General features: G+C 55.4%; 1 protein-coding gene across 1 annotated transcript in view; it reads right to left on the bottom strand.

The window, feature by feature from the left end:
• Positions 1-8,860: 8,860 nt before the first annotated feature.
• The window catches only part of RSPO4 (R-spondin 4), a 36,777-nt gene continuing 26,756 nt past the window's right edge, over positions 8,861-18,881 (bottom strand). The window contains exons 2-5 of the mRNA XM_047853334.1: positions 15,384-15,572; positions 14,709-14,849; positions 12,774-12,959; positions 8,861-10,406 (exon numbers count right to left, since the gene is read on the bottom strand). Coding sequence (XP_047709290.1) covers positions 10,303-10,406; positions 12,774-12,959; positions 14,709-14,849; positions 15,384-15,572 — 620 coding nt within the window. The 3' untranslated portion in view covers positions 8,861-10,302. The remainder of the gene's footprint in view (positions 10,407-12,773; positions 12,960-14,708; positions 14,850-15,383; positions 15,573-18,881) is intronic.

Below are 18,881 nucleotides of genomic sequence, written 5' to 3' on the forward strand. Positions count from 1 at the left end.
TGATGGCAAACTGCAGACACCATTCCGCATTTTTTTGTTGTTGTTACTTAATAACATACTTTAAAGATCTTTCTACTTCACTCCGGGAAGAGTGCCCCGTTCTTTCTGAGGCCCGATCACGTCCCTTGAGGTCAGCCCGACTCCCGTTCCCACCGGCTACCTCCCAGCCAGAGTGGAAATTGGTTCCGGACAACAAAACGCAGGCAGACCTTTGCTGGGGGAGGCGGGGGAGGTGGTGGTGGTGACAGAGAGAGAGGAGGGAGCAGGAAGTTTCCTGGGAGAGCTTTCCTGGCACAGACACAGCTTCTTTCTGTTGTTGCCCCTTTCTTCCTGCCTTGGGTGTGTGGGCAGAGGCAGCCATCTTGCAACCAGGAGGGCAAGTTCAAGAGAACTGCGGTCCTGACGTAACTGGCTCGCTGAACCAACACCAAGCTACCACCTACCCCCAGACTTTCATATTATGTGTGAAAAACAAACCATTATTTTGCAAGGGGCTGATTCGAAAACGTCGAGCACTTGGCATGACCGTACATGTGTGGGCCGGGTGCATATCCGTCCTGCTGATTTGCCGACACCTCTGTGAGTTCGGGTTTTCCGATACTTACAGTCAGATCGTTCCCAGAAAACCCATAACCAGGGTCTTGAGCAATTAGGGCCTTATTTTCCCCAGGTAAGGGAGGCCTGGAGGTCAGTGGCAACTGTTAAAGTTTCAGGAGTTCAACAAAGTCAGGGCTGGCGGCTTCACACCCTCTTAGGTCTTTCCCTCAAACTTGTCACCTCATGGACACAAGATGGCTGCTGCAGCTCCAGACGTTATATCTACATTTAAGGCAGGAGTAAAGTGAAGCGGGAGAGTGTAGCGGTATCTGTCACACGCTGGTGTCGGGAGAGGTGGAAGGAGATTGTTGAAGATATCCTAGAATTCACTGATTTTTAAATAGAAGTGTAATTCACATACAGAGAAATACACGGAACTTAGTTGTACAGTGAGATGAGTCTAGACAAGTGCATCTTCCAAGGGCGCCACCAGCTGAAACAAGTTATAGGACATTTTACCACCTTCCCCACCGCCCCCACCCCCCAAATTCCCTTATGTCTTTTGGGAAGGAGAGATGGGGAGGCATTCAAGATGAAGAGGGGCCTTTGCAAGTCTCATGATGAGACGGCTCCTCTATTTGAAGAGAGAAAACCCCGCTGGCAGAGGGAAGGGACACAGGGTGATAGGTGGATAGGGGGCTAGTTGGGACAAGAGGCCTTCCTGCTGCGGAACAGAGAGTACAAGAAAGTGGCAAAACGTGCAGGTTAAAACTTGACCTCCCATCCCTGAGCTGTGTGACCTCAACCAAGGGGTGGGATCTCTTTGTGCCTCAGTTTTCTCTTCTGTACAATGAGCACACTAATGACCCTTTCTCTGCAAGGCGGAGTGAACTGTGCCGGGCACAGGGGAAGCACTCAGACCCCTTCAACGCCTGCCTTCCTTCCCTCTTCCATTCGTTCCACAAACACTGATTGGGTGCCTAGCCTGTGCCGGCTGCTCTTCTGAATGTTAGGGATTTGTGGTGCTCGAGGCAGATGTGGCCCCTGGGCCTAGTCTGGTGGGGAAGACAAACACAAGTGACGGGGGCAGGCATAAAGAGGTCAAGACGCTCCGTCCGTTGAGCGTCTCACTGCCGCTCAGGTCACGATCTCCCGGTTCATGAGTTCAAGCCCTGCCTCGGGCTCTGTGCTGTCAGCACGCGGAGCCAGCTTCAGATCCCCTGTCTCCCCCCCATCCCTCCACCCCATCCCTCCCCCGCTCCCACTCTCTCTCTCTCAAAAATAAATAAAACATAAAAAAAAAAAGAATTAGATGAACCAGATCGTTTTATTTTATTCTGTTTTTTCGTTTTAGAAATGAGGCAGCACGGGGGCGCCTAGGGGGGCTCAGTCGGTTAAGCGTCCGACTTCGGCTCAGGTCACGATCTCTCAGTCCGTGGGTTCGAGTCCCATGTCGGGCTCTGTGCTGACAGCTCGGAGCCTGGAGCCTGCTTCGGATTCTGTGTCTCTGTTCCTCTCTCTCTGCCCCTCCCCTGCTCTCATTCTGTCTGTCTCTCTCTCTCCCTTAAAAAAGTAAAATAAACATCTAAAAAATTAAGAAAAAAAAAAAAGAAATGAGGCACCACCTCCTTTGGATGCGTCTGGAGTCTTGGGAAGCCTGACCACCCTACGTCCTCCTGCAAATGGAACCTTGAGGGCTTGTTTGGAGGTTCTACGGGGGGAGCACAACTCCTCGCATACCCTTGACGGAAGAACAGTCCTCCTCCATCAGGGAAGGTCGTCCTCTTGGACCCAGCTTGCAGCTTCAAGAGGGACACACACGGAGCAGTGAGGGAGGAAGGGGACGCTGGCCTAGCCAGTCCCATCTGCCCAATCCACCCTGGAGACTGATGGGGTGACAGACATCACAGCTGGATCACCCTCATCTCCAAGCAAGATCATCTCAAATCACCATAAGGGCTATGAAGAAACATTTGAACAGGGACTAAGCAGCGAGTGCCTTGGGGCGGCCTGTACTGTTTAGATAAGATTGTCAGGGAAGGCCTCTGTGGAACTAAGAGAAAGAGAAGGAAGCAGCCAGTGGCGATCTAGATCGACAGGGAGAGCACTCTGGGCAGAGGGTTAGGGATAGCAAGTGCCAAGGACCTGGGGCCAGAAGGAGATTTCAGGAACAGATGAGGCCAGCGTGGCTGGAGGGGGCAAGGAAGACAGGACAGAAGACAGAGCAGGGGCCGACTTGGTAGGGTCTTGTGGCCATGAGGGGTAGAGATGTCACCTTGTTCCCGGTGTCTCCTGGCCTCCTGCTTCCTCTTCTCTGGTCACCAATGTCACTGGGCCGGTTGGCCATCCTGAGGCTCCTCCATTGCCTCCAGCAATGAGGCTCACCCTTCCTGAATCCCCTTTGTGAAGGCTCCCAGGTCCTCACACCTCCCCCCCCCCCCCCTTGCATGTTGTCTGGTTAACAAAGCCACTGCCCTGAGAACACGAAAGAGCCAGCCGGCAAAGTCATTAACTCCGCAGAAAACGAACCCATCATTGTCATCAGAGGGGCAGGTCAAGGGGAGGGCTGTACCTCCTACCACCTGGACCTCGGCCTCAGCCTCGGTTGCGTCACAGTAAAATGGGGGAGAACATCGCAGACAAAAGGGTGAGTCGAGGCTCCTACGCTCTCAGTGGTCACCGGAGGAAATTAAGTTCAATAGCGAAAGCGCTCCTCCTTTACGTGCCCCCACGGAGCTGGCAAAAAAAACGAGAAAGCCAGGGGGCTTCCCGGGGTTAGCAAAAGGGTGTGGGAGGCGGGAGTTCTGTGTTCTGCTGGACCTAAAGCAGGAGCATGCCAGTGACCCCGCCACCCTCTCCCTGCGTAAGTAGCCCAGAGAAATTCTACCGCAGGCCCAGGAAGGCGGCCCTAAGAGGCAGTGATTACCGTGACGCGGTCGGAGGAAGGGAGCAGTGGACAGTCGCGTCTAAGGTCAGGGTAAGCGAGCCTCGGCGGGGGCAGGAGCAGGAGAGCTAGATCTAAGAAACACCGCGTGGGTGAGGGGGAAGGGGACGGGAGGAAATCGGTAGCACACACACACAGTTTTTTTTTAATTAAAAACAATTTTTTTTTAAATTTTTAAACAGTATACGTTTATTTATTTTGAGAGAGAGACAGTGCAAGTGGGGGACGGGGCAGAGAGAGAGGAGAGAGAGAGAGAACCCCAAGTCTGCCCCCCCCACTGCCAGCGAAGAGCCCGATGTGGGGCTCGAACCCACAAAGCAGTGACGTCATGACCTGAGCCGAAACCAAGAGTTGGACGCTTAACTGACTGAGCCACCCCTGCCCCCCGAATCATTTCTGGACATAAAAACATGCAAACCTTAAAGAACATTAAAGAACACAGAGTTAGTGAGGGTGGGTGTGCGGAGGGGGGGGGGGTTGGGGGCAGAGACGAGTAGGGGCATCAAGAGAGAAATTAAATAGGGGCGCCTGGGTGGCTCAGTCCGCTAAGCATCTGACTTCGGCTCAGGTCACGATCTCACCACTCGTGAGTTTGGGCCCCGCATCGGGGCCCTCTGCGGCCAGCATGGAGCCCGCTTCGGTTCCTGTCCCCCCAGCTTGTCTCAAAAATAAACAAAAACATTCAACAAAAAAAGAGCGAAATTCAATAAAGCAAAAGAGGGGCTTGCCCGGATGGAGAATGAAGAACTCAACTCTCTTGACACCCACAGTCTAAAAAAAAGGGGGGGGGGAAGAAGACAAAATGGGGATGACAGAAGGCAGCCACGGTGGTGCCTTCCTCCAATGAGCTAAAGGAAGCAGAGTGCGCAGAGTGGGATCTGGCACCCAGTGGGGCTTTGCAGTGAGCCCTGGGCCAGCAGGGTGGTCTCCAGCCTGGTGCTGCGGGCTCCCTGGGCAATGCTGCCCTCTCATGGCCACAAGAGTTATAGCACCCAGGCCCCTCCCCGAGGTATCGAACAAAGGGCGTGGAAGGAGGGAGGAGGACTGAGTCACACGAGGAAGGGAGCTCGACTGGGAAAACACAGTGGATCAGGTAAGGCTTCCTGGAGGAGGAACATCTATGCTGCAGAACAGATACGATTTGGAGTCAAGGAGACTACTGGACAGCGTCTCAGCAAAACTTCGCGCTAGGTTTGCGTAGGGAGTAGACGTAGCGCCTGCGTGAACAGGCGGAAGAACGCTGTGGGACCCCGCGCAGTGGCTCACCCCGGAAGCCGCACCCCTGCTCTTTGGCAGGCAGCGAGGACACCCCACTGGGCCTCCCTCCTTGAGCTCAAGGCCGTGTCTCCGAGATCCTGTTGGAAAAAAAAAAAAAAGCTTCATTTTGGAGTTGATGCAAAGCCATGTGAATGTGTACTCAGGGGATTTAAAGACCCATTTACCTAGTGTGACTGTCTCCAAAGTATTTTAGTTTCATTTTCATTTTGGGGACTTGGTAGTATATTCCCGTGTCTTGCAAATCCAAAGGAGCAAAAGAGAAAAGCCAGTCTCCTTCCGCCTGCTCCAGTCCCGGCCCCCACGCAACTTCTGCAACTTGCTTTTGTCCGTTAATAATGCATGTGGGCAATTGCCCTGTGTCAGTACATCAAACACTTCCTCGGGATCCTTTCTCAGCGGCCTGGTGTGCCACTGAGTGCTGGCCGATTATACCTTAAGAGGGTCTCCTACAGAGGTTTGGGTTGTGTCCCGTTTTTTGTGATCACACGCAGGCCGCAGGGAACAGCTGTGAGGCACGTATGCTTGTGTTTTTACACATCCTTGGAAGTGGGTCGCCGCTGAGTCAGGGGAGGAGTGCATTGTCATTCTGATAGATGTCATCAACTCATCTTCCATAGTGGCTGGGCCATGTCCCTCCCCCTAGGAAGGCAGGAGAGAGCGCGGGCTCACCCACAGCCTGGCCAAGCCCTGCGGCTTCCCATTCCGGCCCTTTGCCAATCAGATAGGTCCCAAATGATAGCTCTGGGTGATTTTATTGTCATTTCATTTGAACGAAGCTGGCCATCTCTTCTGGCATGTGTGTAAGAGCCATTTGGAGTCCCTTTTCCAGATGAGGCTTTTTTGCTGTTACAGGAGCAATACTGCCCAGAAGAGCAGTGGAGATCTGGACGCATCTCTTTCGTGACACTCCTCTTCCTGGGCTGAGTGGGGCGCACCCCATTGGCGCCCCGCAGGAAGTGGCCACCTGGTGGAAGGCGAGGTTTTGAGTTCCCACTCCATTACTTCCTTTCTGAGCCTTGGATTTCTCGCGTACAAAAAGTAGGGATAATAATAAAATCTACCTGGGGCGCCCGGGTGGCTCATTCGGTTAAGCGCCAGCTTCGGCTCAGGTCACCATCTCACGGTTCGTGAGTTCGAGCCCCGCGTCGGGCTCTGTGCCGACAGCTCGGAGCCTGGAGCCTGTTTCCGATTCTGTGTCTCCCTCTCTCTCTGCCCCTCCCCGACTCCTGCTCCGTCCTTCTCTCTCAAAATTAAATAAACATGAAAAAAAAATTAAAAATAAATAATAAAAGCTACTTCCGAGGGTGAGCTGGAGGATGAATTTAAGTTTTTAATGGTAAATGCCTGACACAGCTCCTGGCCCTGACTTAGTGCTTGGGAGATGGTTGTTGAATGAATAAACGAAATAGGCATTGGAATAAAAACCTTTATTGAGGACTTACTGCGTGTATAAACTCCCATGTATTATTGGAGCTTATTTAAACCTTGTAGTGACACCATGAGAGATACTCTTCTTGTCCCCTTTTACAGAGGAGGAAACTGAGGCACAGAGAGATGGACAGGATCTTGCCTAAGGGCTCAGAGCTGGTCAGTGGCCCGCAGGTGAAATTTCTGGCCTTCCTGCGAGGCTCTTCCCTGCCTCACCCCTCTTCACCCCCATTCCAGTTGTCTGTTGCTGCAAAACAAAGCTTCCAAACCTCAGGCACAGAAAGCAGCAACCATTTTATTATGCTTGTGCGTCCTGAGGATCAGGAGTTCAGAGAGGGCAGATTCTCTCCGCTGGGGCCTTAGCTAGGCAGCCTGTGCAGCTAAGGGCTGCAGGAGTCACTTCCGAGCTGGCTTCTTCAGTCCCGGGTCTGGCTGGCTGATCTATTCGGCCTTGTGGGTGGTGAGTGTCCAGTTGAATGGAAGACTATGGGGAAGGCTGGCAGTTGGAGGGCAAGGTGGAGAATCAAGAGACCCCAGGGCTGAGTCCTTGGATCCCAGGGTCGGGGGCCTAGGAAGCTTGCACATTCTGGGGTCGGCACCTCCACGAACAGCTTCTGCTCCAGGCATTTGCACAGCCTGTTTCCCGGAGCTGGGCCCCCTCCAGACCCGTGTCCGGCTTCCGTTCCCAGCCTGTCCATCTGGCCCTGGAGGAGGTGCTGGAGGAGGAGCTCCTTGGGCTGTGTAGACGCATTTGCTGTCCCTCCTCCCAGATCCTGTCGCCTGGTGGGGGGGGGGGGGGTGGCGCGATGTGCAGCCCTGTCACGCCATTGTAACTGACTTGAGTACAGACTGGAAAGCTCCAGGGACAAGGTCTTGGGTCTTTATCACCAGCACCCAGCACAGTCCCAGGCACACAGCAGCGCCTTGGTGCATATTTACTGAAATGATGGCGAGGTGAGACTGGTAAATTTTTAGCGACTTTAACTCGAGCCTCAGTTTCCTCTTCTGTAAGTTAGCTTGCAGGCTGCTGTGAAGCGGCAGGAGATGACGCGGAAAGGCACGCACACAGGAGGAAGTCAGAAAGGTGATCTACATCGAAGAGAGAAAAGCAAAGGAAAGAAGATACTGCCCCCAAAGCCCTGGGTCGTGTTAATTACGTTTAAGACATTCCGATCATTCATCGTCAGTGTCACTACTGCTGCTTTTGTTCTCAGAAGCATGCACATTTCCTGAGTCTGATGGGCCGCACAGGATGGTCTGAAATCCTCCCATACGTGAACATGGGAGAAATAGAACTCCCCGAGTCCCTGGGGGCTGGAGGCCGGGAGGTCAGGAACTGCTACAGTCTCCATTACCGCTGTAGGATGAATCCCTGTCCCCTCTATGCGAGGGAGGGTCCGAGCCCTGGGCCTTCACTGCTGTGAATGGTTTCACCATTGCAACTGTTGTCTGTTGTCGTCCAGCCTGAGGCGGGAGGCGGCCTCCCCCTGTCATCCACCCCCCCCCCCCCCCCCGCCCTCCTGCCCACTGGCCCTATAGAAGAGAAAAGCCTTGCGTCCCCCTGTTTCTAAAAAGTGCCTGGCTGCAAGTGCGCCTGCAGCGCTGTTCCTGGTTGGGCGGCGCCCTCTAGGGACAGGAGGTGGGAATGACAGGCAGGGCCGTGGTGCGGGTCCGAGGGAACCGGGACACCGTGAGCTCCCGGGTGGGGAGTCCGCCTGCGGAGCGGGCTCTGGGGGTGGCCGGTGCAGCGTGGCGGAGCTGGGCGCTCCGGAGGGCTGAACAGCAACTCCTCCGCTCGGGCCAAGCCTTGTTTTCTCTGCGGAATAGCCTCTGGCATCCTAGAATTCAAATCTCACCAGAAAACTGTATAGAGGAGAGATACACATGTGAGACTCCGAAGAACCACGTTGCTGAGCCCCGCTTTCAGAATCAAAATGGCAGCTGGGATTCTAAGTCACCCGAGAGCCACCCTTTCGGCTGAGCTTGTCCTGGAATGGGGTCGTTGGCTCCCACTGTCTGCCGCCGAACTTGTTGGAGACTGGTAGGCCTGGGGTACGGCCCTGGAATCTGAATTTTTACAAAGAGCGCTCCAGAAGATGCTGTTGGGCCACTCCTATTGGGGCAACGGCTTCTATCTGGTCAGGCCCCCTCAGCATCCATCAGATTGGGTGGGGGTGGGGGTGGGGCTGAGGCCCAGAAAGAAAAAATGACTTGGCCTAAAGCCCACGGACGGCTGGTGGCAGGCTGGGACTTGAACCTGGGCCCCCAGTGCTAAAGCCACTCTCACCAGCAGCCCAGGGGATTGAGATGGCTCCTTAGGATGGTCGTGCCTCCTGGGCCTCCTCGGCCCCTCCTGTGATTCATGGGGCCGAGAGGTGCTGGGGGTGGGAGCCGACAGTGCTACTGTCTTCTGTCTGTGGCTAAGCCTCCTTCTTGAGAGGAGCCTGGGGGACTGTGGGCCCCTTCTCTCCTTTCAGCCCCCCCTCCGTCCCCCACACACCCAGGCCCTCTGTGCATTCCAGGGAAGACCGCCCCACATGGTTTAGATTCGGCTACTCCAAACTCATCAGCATCATGGTTTTGTAACACCCGCCTGATGCCCAAGAAGCACTTGCAAATTTCTTTTTTCTTTTCTCTTTATTAAAAAAAAAAAAAAAAAAAAAAAGTCGGGATCTTGAAACAATGACAATAGAGCATGTCAAAGGCACAAACTTTGCAGAAGAGAAGCTGGTAGTCTGGCCAGGCAAGGAAGGGCTGTGGCTGTCCTCAGGGAGGAGGAGGGGAGCTAGGAGTGAGGGCGGGCCTTGGGGGGGGGGGGGGTGTTCAGAGCGTGTGCCAGGCAGAGGGAAGCCTGCAGGTGGACACTCTTGTGGGGTGGGGGAGTGCTACTTTGTCCCTTTCAGCCTCTCTTCCAGCCTGCACACACCCCGTCCCCAGGCCACCCCAGACCCTCAAAGCTCCTAGCTGCTGGACCTTCTCAGTTCAGGCCAGCAGGTAATGCCAGGGCAAGCTGGGAGCCCCCCTTCTGGAGAATCCGGGAGGCCAAGGAGGAGGAGGTTGGTACCATGATGGTGGAATGACAGGCAGTGAGAACAAACCCACTTCTCAGCTAGGTCTAACTGGAGACCCCCCGCCCCCCCCGCCAATGTTCTTCCTGCCGGGTGTGTGAGGTTGTCACAGTGAAGTATGAGTGCGCAGGGTTCAGTGGTGGCGTGGGGGAGTGGAGAATCTTCCCTCGCTCCTGCCCCTTCCCTTGCTCCTTCCTTCATCTCCTCTCCAAAGGCCCCCAGAGTTGTGCCCTGCAGGGCAGCCAGTAAGTAAAAAGTCTAGCACCTGGGTTCCCTGGGTGACCTTGGGCAAGTCCCTTCTTGGGCCTCAGTTTCCCCATGAGTACAACAGGGGGCTCCAGGGTGGGGAACAGAGCCGCCTGGATAATCTCAAAATTCCTTTCAGCTTTGATGGCCTCTTCTGGGGCTTCCTATGCGAGCTGGTGACCAAGGGCCGTGGAAATGGCCTCCAGGGGTTGGCCTGAGCAGGGGGCACTCACAGCCCTGGGTTCTGGGGTCTCCTCTGGAGCAGAAGCGGGGCTGTCCGGACACAAGCAGCCTGCCTGTACTGCGACCTGGGCCCTGCCCTTGGAAACCCCTTCTCTGCGAAGCTGGCCAGGGTAAGGCCTAGAAAGGGTCAGGACAAGGTCAGGGTAAGGCCTAGAAAAAGTGGTTTGCTTTCTTTAAGAAGTAGATAGAGCATCTGGGGAGCAAGGCACAGACGGTCGGTCTCTCAAAGTGTGTGTGCGTGTGCGTGCGTGTGTGTGAGAGAGAGAGAGAGGGAGAGAGAGAAGAGACACAGAGGGCACGGTGAAGAACAGGAAGGAAAGCAGCAGAAAAGGAAAAGAAAGGCAGGTAGATAAAAGGGAAATGAGTAAGAAGGGAGAGGATTAGAGGGAGGGAGGAGAGGAAGAGAGATGAAGGAGTATCAGAAAGAGAAACAGGAAAGGTGGAAGGACACAGGGACAGAGGGTGGGGAGAGGCAAGGACAAAGCAGCAGCAGCAACCGCGGTGGAAAGGGCTGGAATGGGAGGCGCGGGGCGCTGGGGGCTGCAGCTCTGGGGCTCCTCAGGCGGCCGGCTGGCGGGGCCTCACGTCCAGCGTGCGGTCCAGCCTCCTGTCCTTGCGCGGGCGCCCGTCTCTCCGGCCCTTCTTCTGGCTGGGGCTCTTCTCTGCACCGAGAGCACAGGGTGTTGTTTCCGAGGCCATTCGGGGCCCCGGGAGGCCCCTCCATCCTGCCAGATGAGGGCGGGCCCCCCACTCCCCCGGAGCGGGGATCAGAACCACCTTTGGGTGCTGACCTTACCATCACTCCACTTTGGAGTGTGGACTGCGGGGGAACCTACCCGACATGGAGCACTGCTCCCACTTCCCTAGCGGGTGAGGAGGGGCACTGACTGGCTGAGGGCACCCCCGCCCCCACCATGCTGGGCATCTGGCCTGGCCAGGCCCAGAGGTTCGCATGGGGCGAGGGGGCCAGTCAGGACTTAGGGTGGCCTCGCGGGGGGTTGCCTGTGACCCTCCTGGGGGCACTCACTTCGCAGTTTACAAGGCTCCAAGCTGGAGACTCCATACCTTTTGCCCGGGTCCCGGCACCAGCTCCCCGACTCACCTTCGGGGCCCCAGCTCTGGCCTCAGACGACGAGGACAGTAGCATTCAGCCAGCACCCCTCCATGCAGCCACGTCCCGCAGGTGTGGGAGCAGGCGCGGCCCCACCGCCCCCATATGACAGTCCGTGCTGTGGGGAGGGGTGGCCTGGCCTGCAAACCCCAGACCTACCTGGGAACCTTGACCCCACTGTACCCCCAGTCCCCCAACCCTGCGGCAGGGATGAGTTTCTGGCACAAACATCTGATTCGTCCCATTACTCAGATAAAGTGACTGGGGCCCAACAGGGACCTTGCTTGGCTGGTGACATAGTCTGGGTTGGACTTCCTGGTGTCACTTTCAAGTGGCTCCCGGCTCACGTGGAGGAAAAGACCACACCTTCTCCCCCCAGCCTTCCTGCCTCCACTCACCCCTCAGGGCAGATCCTGGGTCATCCTCTTAGATGAGGCTGTCCACCTCTGGGCCTCCCTTCACCCACTCCTGAACCCTTAGGGGTTGCTTAGGCCAGGCTCCCACTCTAAACTCCGGGGCTGGCTGTGTCAGCTGAAATGACATAAGCATCTGGGGGATGAAGGGTGGCCACTGCCTGAGTGGCTGTGCCAGCTTTGAAGGTAGGAGGCTGGGGTGAGTGGTGTGGGGTCCCCAGCCCTTCCCTCTGCCTGCCTGATATGGGCCCACCTTCCTCCCATCCACCCACCCATCCACTCCTCAACAAATGTTAACTGAGCACCTACTGTGTGCCAGGCCCTGTTCTAGGCCCTGGAGAGGCAGCCGTGAACAAGGCGGACAAAGACTCGGCTTTCACCGGGGATCGCATTCTAGTAAGGAAGACAGACACTAAACAAGGCAGCACAAGAGTGTGCACCATCATTTTGGGAGGAAGTAAGCGCTGTGACACCACGGGATGGCGGTCCCAGACACGGGTGGTGTCTCTCGGCAGGGGCAGTCGTGGAGGGCCTCTCTGCGGAGGGGACTTTGAGCTGAGCCCCGGAGGATGCAAATAGCTCACAGTAGGGTTGTCGTGAGGACGAAAGGCATCGGTTTACAGAGCACTGACCACAGGGCCCAGCGCATGAATGTTTGCTGCTGTCATTCATTCTTCATTCATCATCATCATCATCATCATCATCACCTATGGGAAGACACTTCCTCTCTCTCTGTCCCTCCATTGCCAATCACCACCAGCAATCATGTGCCGTGACAGGTGCTGTAGAGAACTTTCCGTCTGTCCGCGTGGGTGTTTTTGGGGGCCTGGGGTCTTAGTTTCCCCAGTCCCCTCTCAACCTCACCCTCCGTCCCCGGCCGCCCAGCTCTGCTGTCTGCACTCCCAACCCAGACTACAAGTGCTCCTGAAACCAGGCGCGTCCCTGGGCTCGAGTCCTGGCCCCACCACATGCCAGCTGTGTGCCCCCCCCCCCCGCCCCCGTGACCTGGCTCCGGGTTCCTTACACTGAAGCGTGACTCTAGATTCCTCTTTGCACACAGACCTACGTTTGGATCCCAGGTCCACACTTTCCTAGCTGCATGACCCTGAGGCAAGTGACAACCTCTCTGGGCCCCGATCTCCTCATCTGTTGAAGGGGGATGGTAACGATTCCACATCATGGTGCAGATTAAATGACCCGAAGGTGGAGAATTAGCACACTGCCCACGGCAATAGCAGATGCACAGTTAATGCTGGCCCCCTGCGCATTATTGCTACTCACTGTTCACGTCGTACCTACCACCCTCCGCGGCCTCTCTTCTCTTTAAGTCAGTGGCTTTAATAGCTGGGACTGACCCCAGCCAGGAAGGACACCAGGGCGGGCGATGCTTAGCCCATGGGAAGGCATGGCTACTCTTGGACTTTTGGGCAGGCGATGTCCCCAGCTGCTCAAAGTCCCCCGTGGGCCCTGCCCACTGCAGCCCCGAATGCCGGCCTGGTGCTCACCTGCTGGGCAGGGCCTCTGGATGGGACATTTCCGTGACTCGGACAGCACCTGGCAGGTGTCTGCCTCGTCCCTCCCGGCCCGGCCGGCCTCCCGCACCCGGGTCTCCAGGCCCCAGGCCGAGCCACAGGTCTTCCCGTTGTGCATGCAGGGGCTCCAGCTGCCCCAGGGGCCCAGCTCACATTCTTCTGTTGGGTGGAGACAGACAGACAGACAGATAGACAGTTCTGGTCAGCTGGCAGTGAGTGTCCTTCAGATCCAAGGGCAGGGTCTGAGGGGTCCCGTTCCCCGAACGCCGTCTCCACATGCAAGGGGTTTGCAAGCTCTCACAAGGAGCAGAGGGGAGACACTTAAATATCTATTTATGAGAGCCCGGGATGGGCGCTAGACTAAAGCATGCCCAGGCCAGATGCGGCGGGGGGGAAGGGGGTGGGGGGTGACCACTGGCTTTAGAGGGGAAGACTTCCCCCAGGAGATGACAGAGGGGCTAAAGGGAGAGGAGGTGATCCAGTGGAACCGGAAGGAAGCGCCATGAGGGTAGGTGTGCACAGCCCTGGGGGCCTGGCAGACCGTGTCTGAGGGATGGCAGCTAGAGCAGGGGCAGGGTGAAGGCTGGGAGGAGGAGGGCCAGGCGAAGAGGCCAGAAGGTCTGCTGGGAGGCCCTCAGGGCAGAGACACTGCTTCGACCTTGATCATGTGCCTTTGATGGGCTGTGGAAGGTGGAAGCCGTGCAGTGCTGTTGTGAGGGAAAATGAGGTGATGGGACATGAACGTTCTCAGTAGGAAACAACTTTAAAAAAACCCATATATATATATGTACATATATATCAAATCATATCGTATATATATGAATCAAATGTGAACATATGTATTTTTTATATTTTATATATTTATAATATATTTATATATTTCTATAATAAATATAAATATATAAATATATAAAATATAAAAACATATAATAGAAATATATTATAAATATATATTATAAATGTATATAAATATATATTTATTAATATAAATATATATTTATAAGTATATATTTATATATTTATATTTACTTATAAATATAAACATATACATTATAAATACGTATAAATATATATACATCATAAATATATATAAATATATATATTATATATTTGTTCACATTTGATTCTTTTAAGAGCCCCTGAGAAGTAGGCAAAGAACAGGGCAGCTATGGGATACCCCCATTTTGCAGATGAGGCCACTGAGGCCTTGAGTAGGTAAGGGGCCCGCTAAAGGAACAGAGAAGGGGGTTCAACATCAGAACACTGTAAGCGTTTCAGACCCAATCGGGCCCAGAAGCCAGGTCTCCAGGCCTGAGAACAACGGTCCTTTTGTTAGATGTGTTGATTTGACCAGCAGGGACTGAGCACCTACTGTGTGCCTCATGCTGTGCTAGGGGCTGAGTGGCAGCACTGGCTCTGCCTCCCAGAGTTCACCGCCTAGAAAAGTCGGGCGGGAAGGGCAGGGTGCTCCTGCGGTAACGGGAGGAAGCACAGGCAGGTGCCGGAGCCCAGAGGAGGCATGGGCCCCAGGGGCCTGGGGGGAGCTGGAAGACTTCCTGGAGGAGGTGACTCCTGACCTGAAGCTTGAAGTAGGGGTGGGTAGGTTAGCCAGGCTCAGGGAGGGGCGAAGGGGAGAAGTGAAAAGGATGTGAACCCGGGGCTTATTCCTCGGCAGTACTCTTCTCGTGACCTCTGCTGCCTCCCCCTGGCAAGGACAGCGAAGCCGCTGTCGGTAATAACGGCAAGTCACAGTGAGGGTACTGGAGGCTCCCTCTGTGTGCCTGACGTCACCTGTTGGGCCTCCAATCACCACGCGACATTCTCTTAAGGTTCTTCCGGCTCTCCTGACGCCCCGCCCGGCACCGGGCCCTGCAGGGAAGCAGGCGGGGCGAGGAGGCCCCCACTCACCCTGGCACTCCCGCGTGCTGGGCTGGGCCGCGGTGCCCAGCGGGCAGGTGGGCAGACACTTCCCCTTGTACAGGTAAAACCGCCGCTTGCACCGGATGCAGAAGTCCTGGCTGAAGCAGCTCTCACACGTGGCCCCACACTCTGCAACAGAGCCAAGGTCACCGCGGTGAGGGCGGCTGCCCTCGGAGAGGGCAAGCGGCTCGTCTGATGTCGTCACATAGCAAATCTAGGCTGGGAGTGCGGACTTTCTGCCCCATTTCCATCAAAGCTCGAAGATGGCCATGGTTTGTCCCGGGTCGCCATGCAAAGCAGAGTCAGGACTTAGGACTCCTTTTCTCGTTTGAGCTAGGTCCAGAGGGCGCGAGGTAACACGCCCAAGGCCACACAGCGCATAGGGTGGAGGCGAAGGTTCCCTGCCCCCTTAGCGCTGAGACCAGACAGGACACTGACTTGCTTGCGGCTTCGGAGTCAGCCCGAAACCCCGCCTGAAATCCCAGAGTCTGGGCTCAGGCACAAACCACTTGCCCTGTGGCCGTGTGTCTGTGTGTGTATGGGGGGGGGGGGGGGGGGGTTAGGGTTGGGGGGGTGGGGCCGTGTCGCGGTGGGGGGAGGTGGATATGGGCCGGAGGCCTCAGGGGCCCAGCACGAGCACAGGACAAGGGAGGAACCACGTACTTTTGCACCTGTTGAACTCCTGGCCGCGGACGCCGAAGTAGCCAGAGGGACAGTCATGCACACACTTGCCGTACTGGCGGATACCTTCCCGGCGGATGAACAGGAACAACCTCTGCTGGCACGTGGAACAGCCATTCTCCTCGGAGCAGATGACGCAGCCCGTGCAGTTGCCCCCCGGACCAGTGCCCGCTGCCAGCCAGGCCGGGGTGGGAGGTGAGGGGGAGGGGGAGAGAGAGAGAGAGAGAGTCAAACCACGTAGGTGAGCAGCTCAGACTGCCTCGCGGAGCGTATTAACTGAACACACGGCCACCCAGACGAACGACATTTTCCCCACGGCCAGGTATGATCACGTGACCCCAATCTGGCCACTGGGGTATAAGGGAGAGCAACGCGCGCAACCTCGCAAAAGCTGCCTTAACAAGCACGGGCGGGCCCCGTGTCACCCCCTCGTCCTTCCTGTTGTTGGAACGTGAACATGATGGCCGGAACTCAAGCAGCCATTCTGGACCATGAAGTAGGAACCACGTGTTGGGGATGGCAGAGCAGGAAAAGCAAAAGAGCCTGAGTCCCCGAGGAAGGTAGAACTGTTGTGCGAGCCCTGGACTGCCTGTGCCGACTTACAAGAGAGAGAAATCAATGTCTCTTTTGTTTAAACCATTGTTATCTGGAGTTGTCTATAACTCACAGACAAACTTAACCTTCAGGGAAATGGTGTGTATTTTTGAGCGTGTGGGGGGTGGGGTGCACGTGCATGTGGGGGTGGGGGAGACCCTCGGCCCCCTGCTGCCGTCGGAACAATACTCCGTTCCTGCCTGTCACCACCATCAAGGGCTCCCAACATCATCAAGCGTAGCAAGTTGAGGAAAGAAAATTTTTGTCGCCCCAGAATCAGCAACCAGACCCAAAGCTGGGAAGAAGGAGATGGAGAATACTCTAGAAAGAGCCTCTCCCAGGCTCATGGTTGGGGGGGGGGGGGGGAGGAGGGTCCTTGCTATCCTGGCCATCACCTGATTAAGCTGACCACTTAAATTTTTTTTTTTTTCAACATTTATTTACTTTTGGGACAGAGAGAGACAGAGCATGAACGGGGGAGGGGCAGAGAGAGAGGGAGACACAGAATCGGAAACAGGCTCCAGGCTCCGAGCCATCAGCCCAGAGCCCGACGCGGGGCTCGAACTCACGGACCGCGAGATCGTGACCTGGCTGAAGCCGGACGCTTAACCGACTGCGCCACCCAGGCGCCCCAAAGCTGACCACTTAGAAAGAGGGGCTCATAGGAGACTGGAATTGTCAGCCTGGGGGGGGGGGGGATTGCTGTGGCTTTCCTTCTGTTCCCAACCCCCAAAACCAAATGAGGAGAGATGCAGGGTGCTCCTCACAGAGACGGGGTGTCTGCAAAAAGAGGTGACCAGCTTCTCATGCCCCGGGGGGACACTCGCTTGTGTTGGAGCCCTGCAGATCTGCCCCTTTCCAGGCCTCTCTGAGCAGAGAAAAGAGGCCAAGGGAGAGAAGGGCAGGGCTGAGTGGGTGGGCAGCAGTGAAAGAGCTTGCACATCCCTCATGGCAGGCACAAGGGGCTTCTCGGCGGCAAGGGCCCCTTAGAAGTACCCAGGCTTCGGTGCTCTTGCGGTTGCCTTAGCCAGGCAGGCTGGTTGATGGCAAGTGTCCCAGTAAGAGGCAGCAAGGGAAATCATGGAAGGCAGGAGCCGAGGAGAGGCAGAAAGTGACCAGGTGTCGCGAAGGATCAAGCAGCTTCTTCGAGGTGATTGGGAACACATTAAATATATATATATTTTTTAATGTTTATTCGTTTTGGAGAGAGAGACAGAGCGTGAGCTGGGGGAGGGGCAGTGAGAGAGGGAGACACAGAATCTGAAGCAGGCTCCAGGCTCCGAGCTGTCAGCACAGAGCCCGCCGTGGGGCTCGAACTCACAAACTGCGAGATCGTGACCTGAGCCGAAATTGGATGCTTTTCTGCCTGAGCCACCCAGGTGCCCTGGGGACACATTACACTGTTCCACGTTTATACCCCGTTTAAGGTCAGACTGCTTAATACACCAGTTACACACCTTGGCTCACTGAGCCCATGGCCACTCAGCACGGGATGTTCTTGACTTTCCAGCTCTGCCCCCGCTTTCTGTTGGGGCCCGACCTGCCTTTTAGAGGAATTCCCCATTGTGTGAGAGAACCTGGAGAAGGGCCAATCCCGGTGTCCCCCTGGAACAAAAACCAAGGAGGCCAAGCCCTTCTTCAAGTTGGCAGTGACTGGGCATTGACCAATCAGATACTCATTCCCATGACCCCGAGTCCTGGGAGTCGAACAAAGAGAGTAAGGAACATGCGTGGGGATAAGGGTCCAGGTAGAAGCGAGCTGACTGCCCAGACCACCCTGGGGCCTTTCTGCCTCCCCTCCTTCCCGCTGTGGTGTGGATCCTGCATTTCTCCCAGCCTGATCTCCAGCTGCCTGGATTCTGGGAGCCCCCCACATCCTGCTGCTAAGTCCCCTTGCTGTGGCTTACAACTGAGAACCCTCGCTAATGTCCCTGGGAAGAGCAGAGTCAAGGTTGGCGTGTTTCCAAAGCTGTAGACCCGCAGGAACCTGGGGGCGGAGAGAAGGTGTGATGTCGTAAGAGGGAACCCCCGGGGCCAGAGAGAGAACTTCAGCTGAAAAAAACGAACAGAGCCCACACCTCCCGCCCAACGGGAGACAAGTTAAATTCTGATAATACAAAGGGCTGGCAAGGTTGAAAGGAAACTTTCCGTTCTGATAGGAGTGTAAACGCTGGAGAAAAATCCAGCAGCATCTAGAACATTTGAGGATGTGCCTTTGCCGAACACAGCCGCTTGACTTGTGGTCTAAACCCTAGAGCAGAGCTTCTCAAATTCTTGTACCAGCCTCTTGGAGGGGGCTTGTTACAACACACGGCGCTGGGTTCCACCCTGAGTGTCTGATTCAGTAGATCTGGGCGGGGGGGGGGGGGGGGGGGGGGCGAGGGGATGCTGAGAATTTGTATTTCTAACTGGTTCCAGGTGATGCTACTCTGTTGCTGCTGGTCCCTGACTATGCTCTCAGAACCACTGACACAGAGAGACTCTGGTGTCTGTGCCCAGAGAGACATGAACAGAGATGTTCACCGCAGCATCACTGAATAGTAAACAGTTGCAAAAACCCGTGTATCAAAAGAAGAGAGAAACACAGCTGGCACGCAGCCATATACGCTCGCCACATTCCACACCCAGGACCCATGATAAATGCCTGAGGCTGAGTTGTAGCTGTCATTATGGATACATTTCAAAGACGATGCTGAGAGCAAAGAAAGCAAACGGCATAATGAACATAATGAATCGCGCAGGAAGAGACCATTCGTAGCAAGTTCCAAACTCTGCAAAGCAATACTCTTAATACTTAATTAGTATTAATTAGTATTAAGAGTAAAAGACACAGGGGACCGATGAAACACTGAATTCAGAATGTGGCTCCTCCTCCGAGGTGAGGTG

The sequence above is a fragment of the Prionailurus viverrinus genome, chromosome A3 (genome assembly GCF_022837055.1).
Source record: "Prionailurus viverrinus isolate Anna chromosome A3, UM_Priviv_1.0, whole genome shotgun sequence".
Taxonomy (NCBI): Eukaryota; Metazoa; Chordata; class Mammalia; order Carnivora; family Felidae; genus Prionailurus; species Prionailurus viverrinus.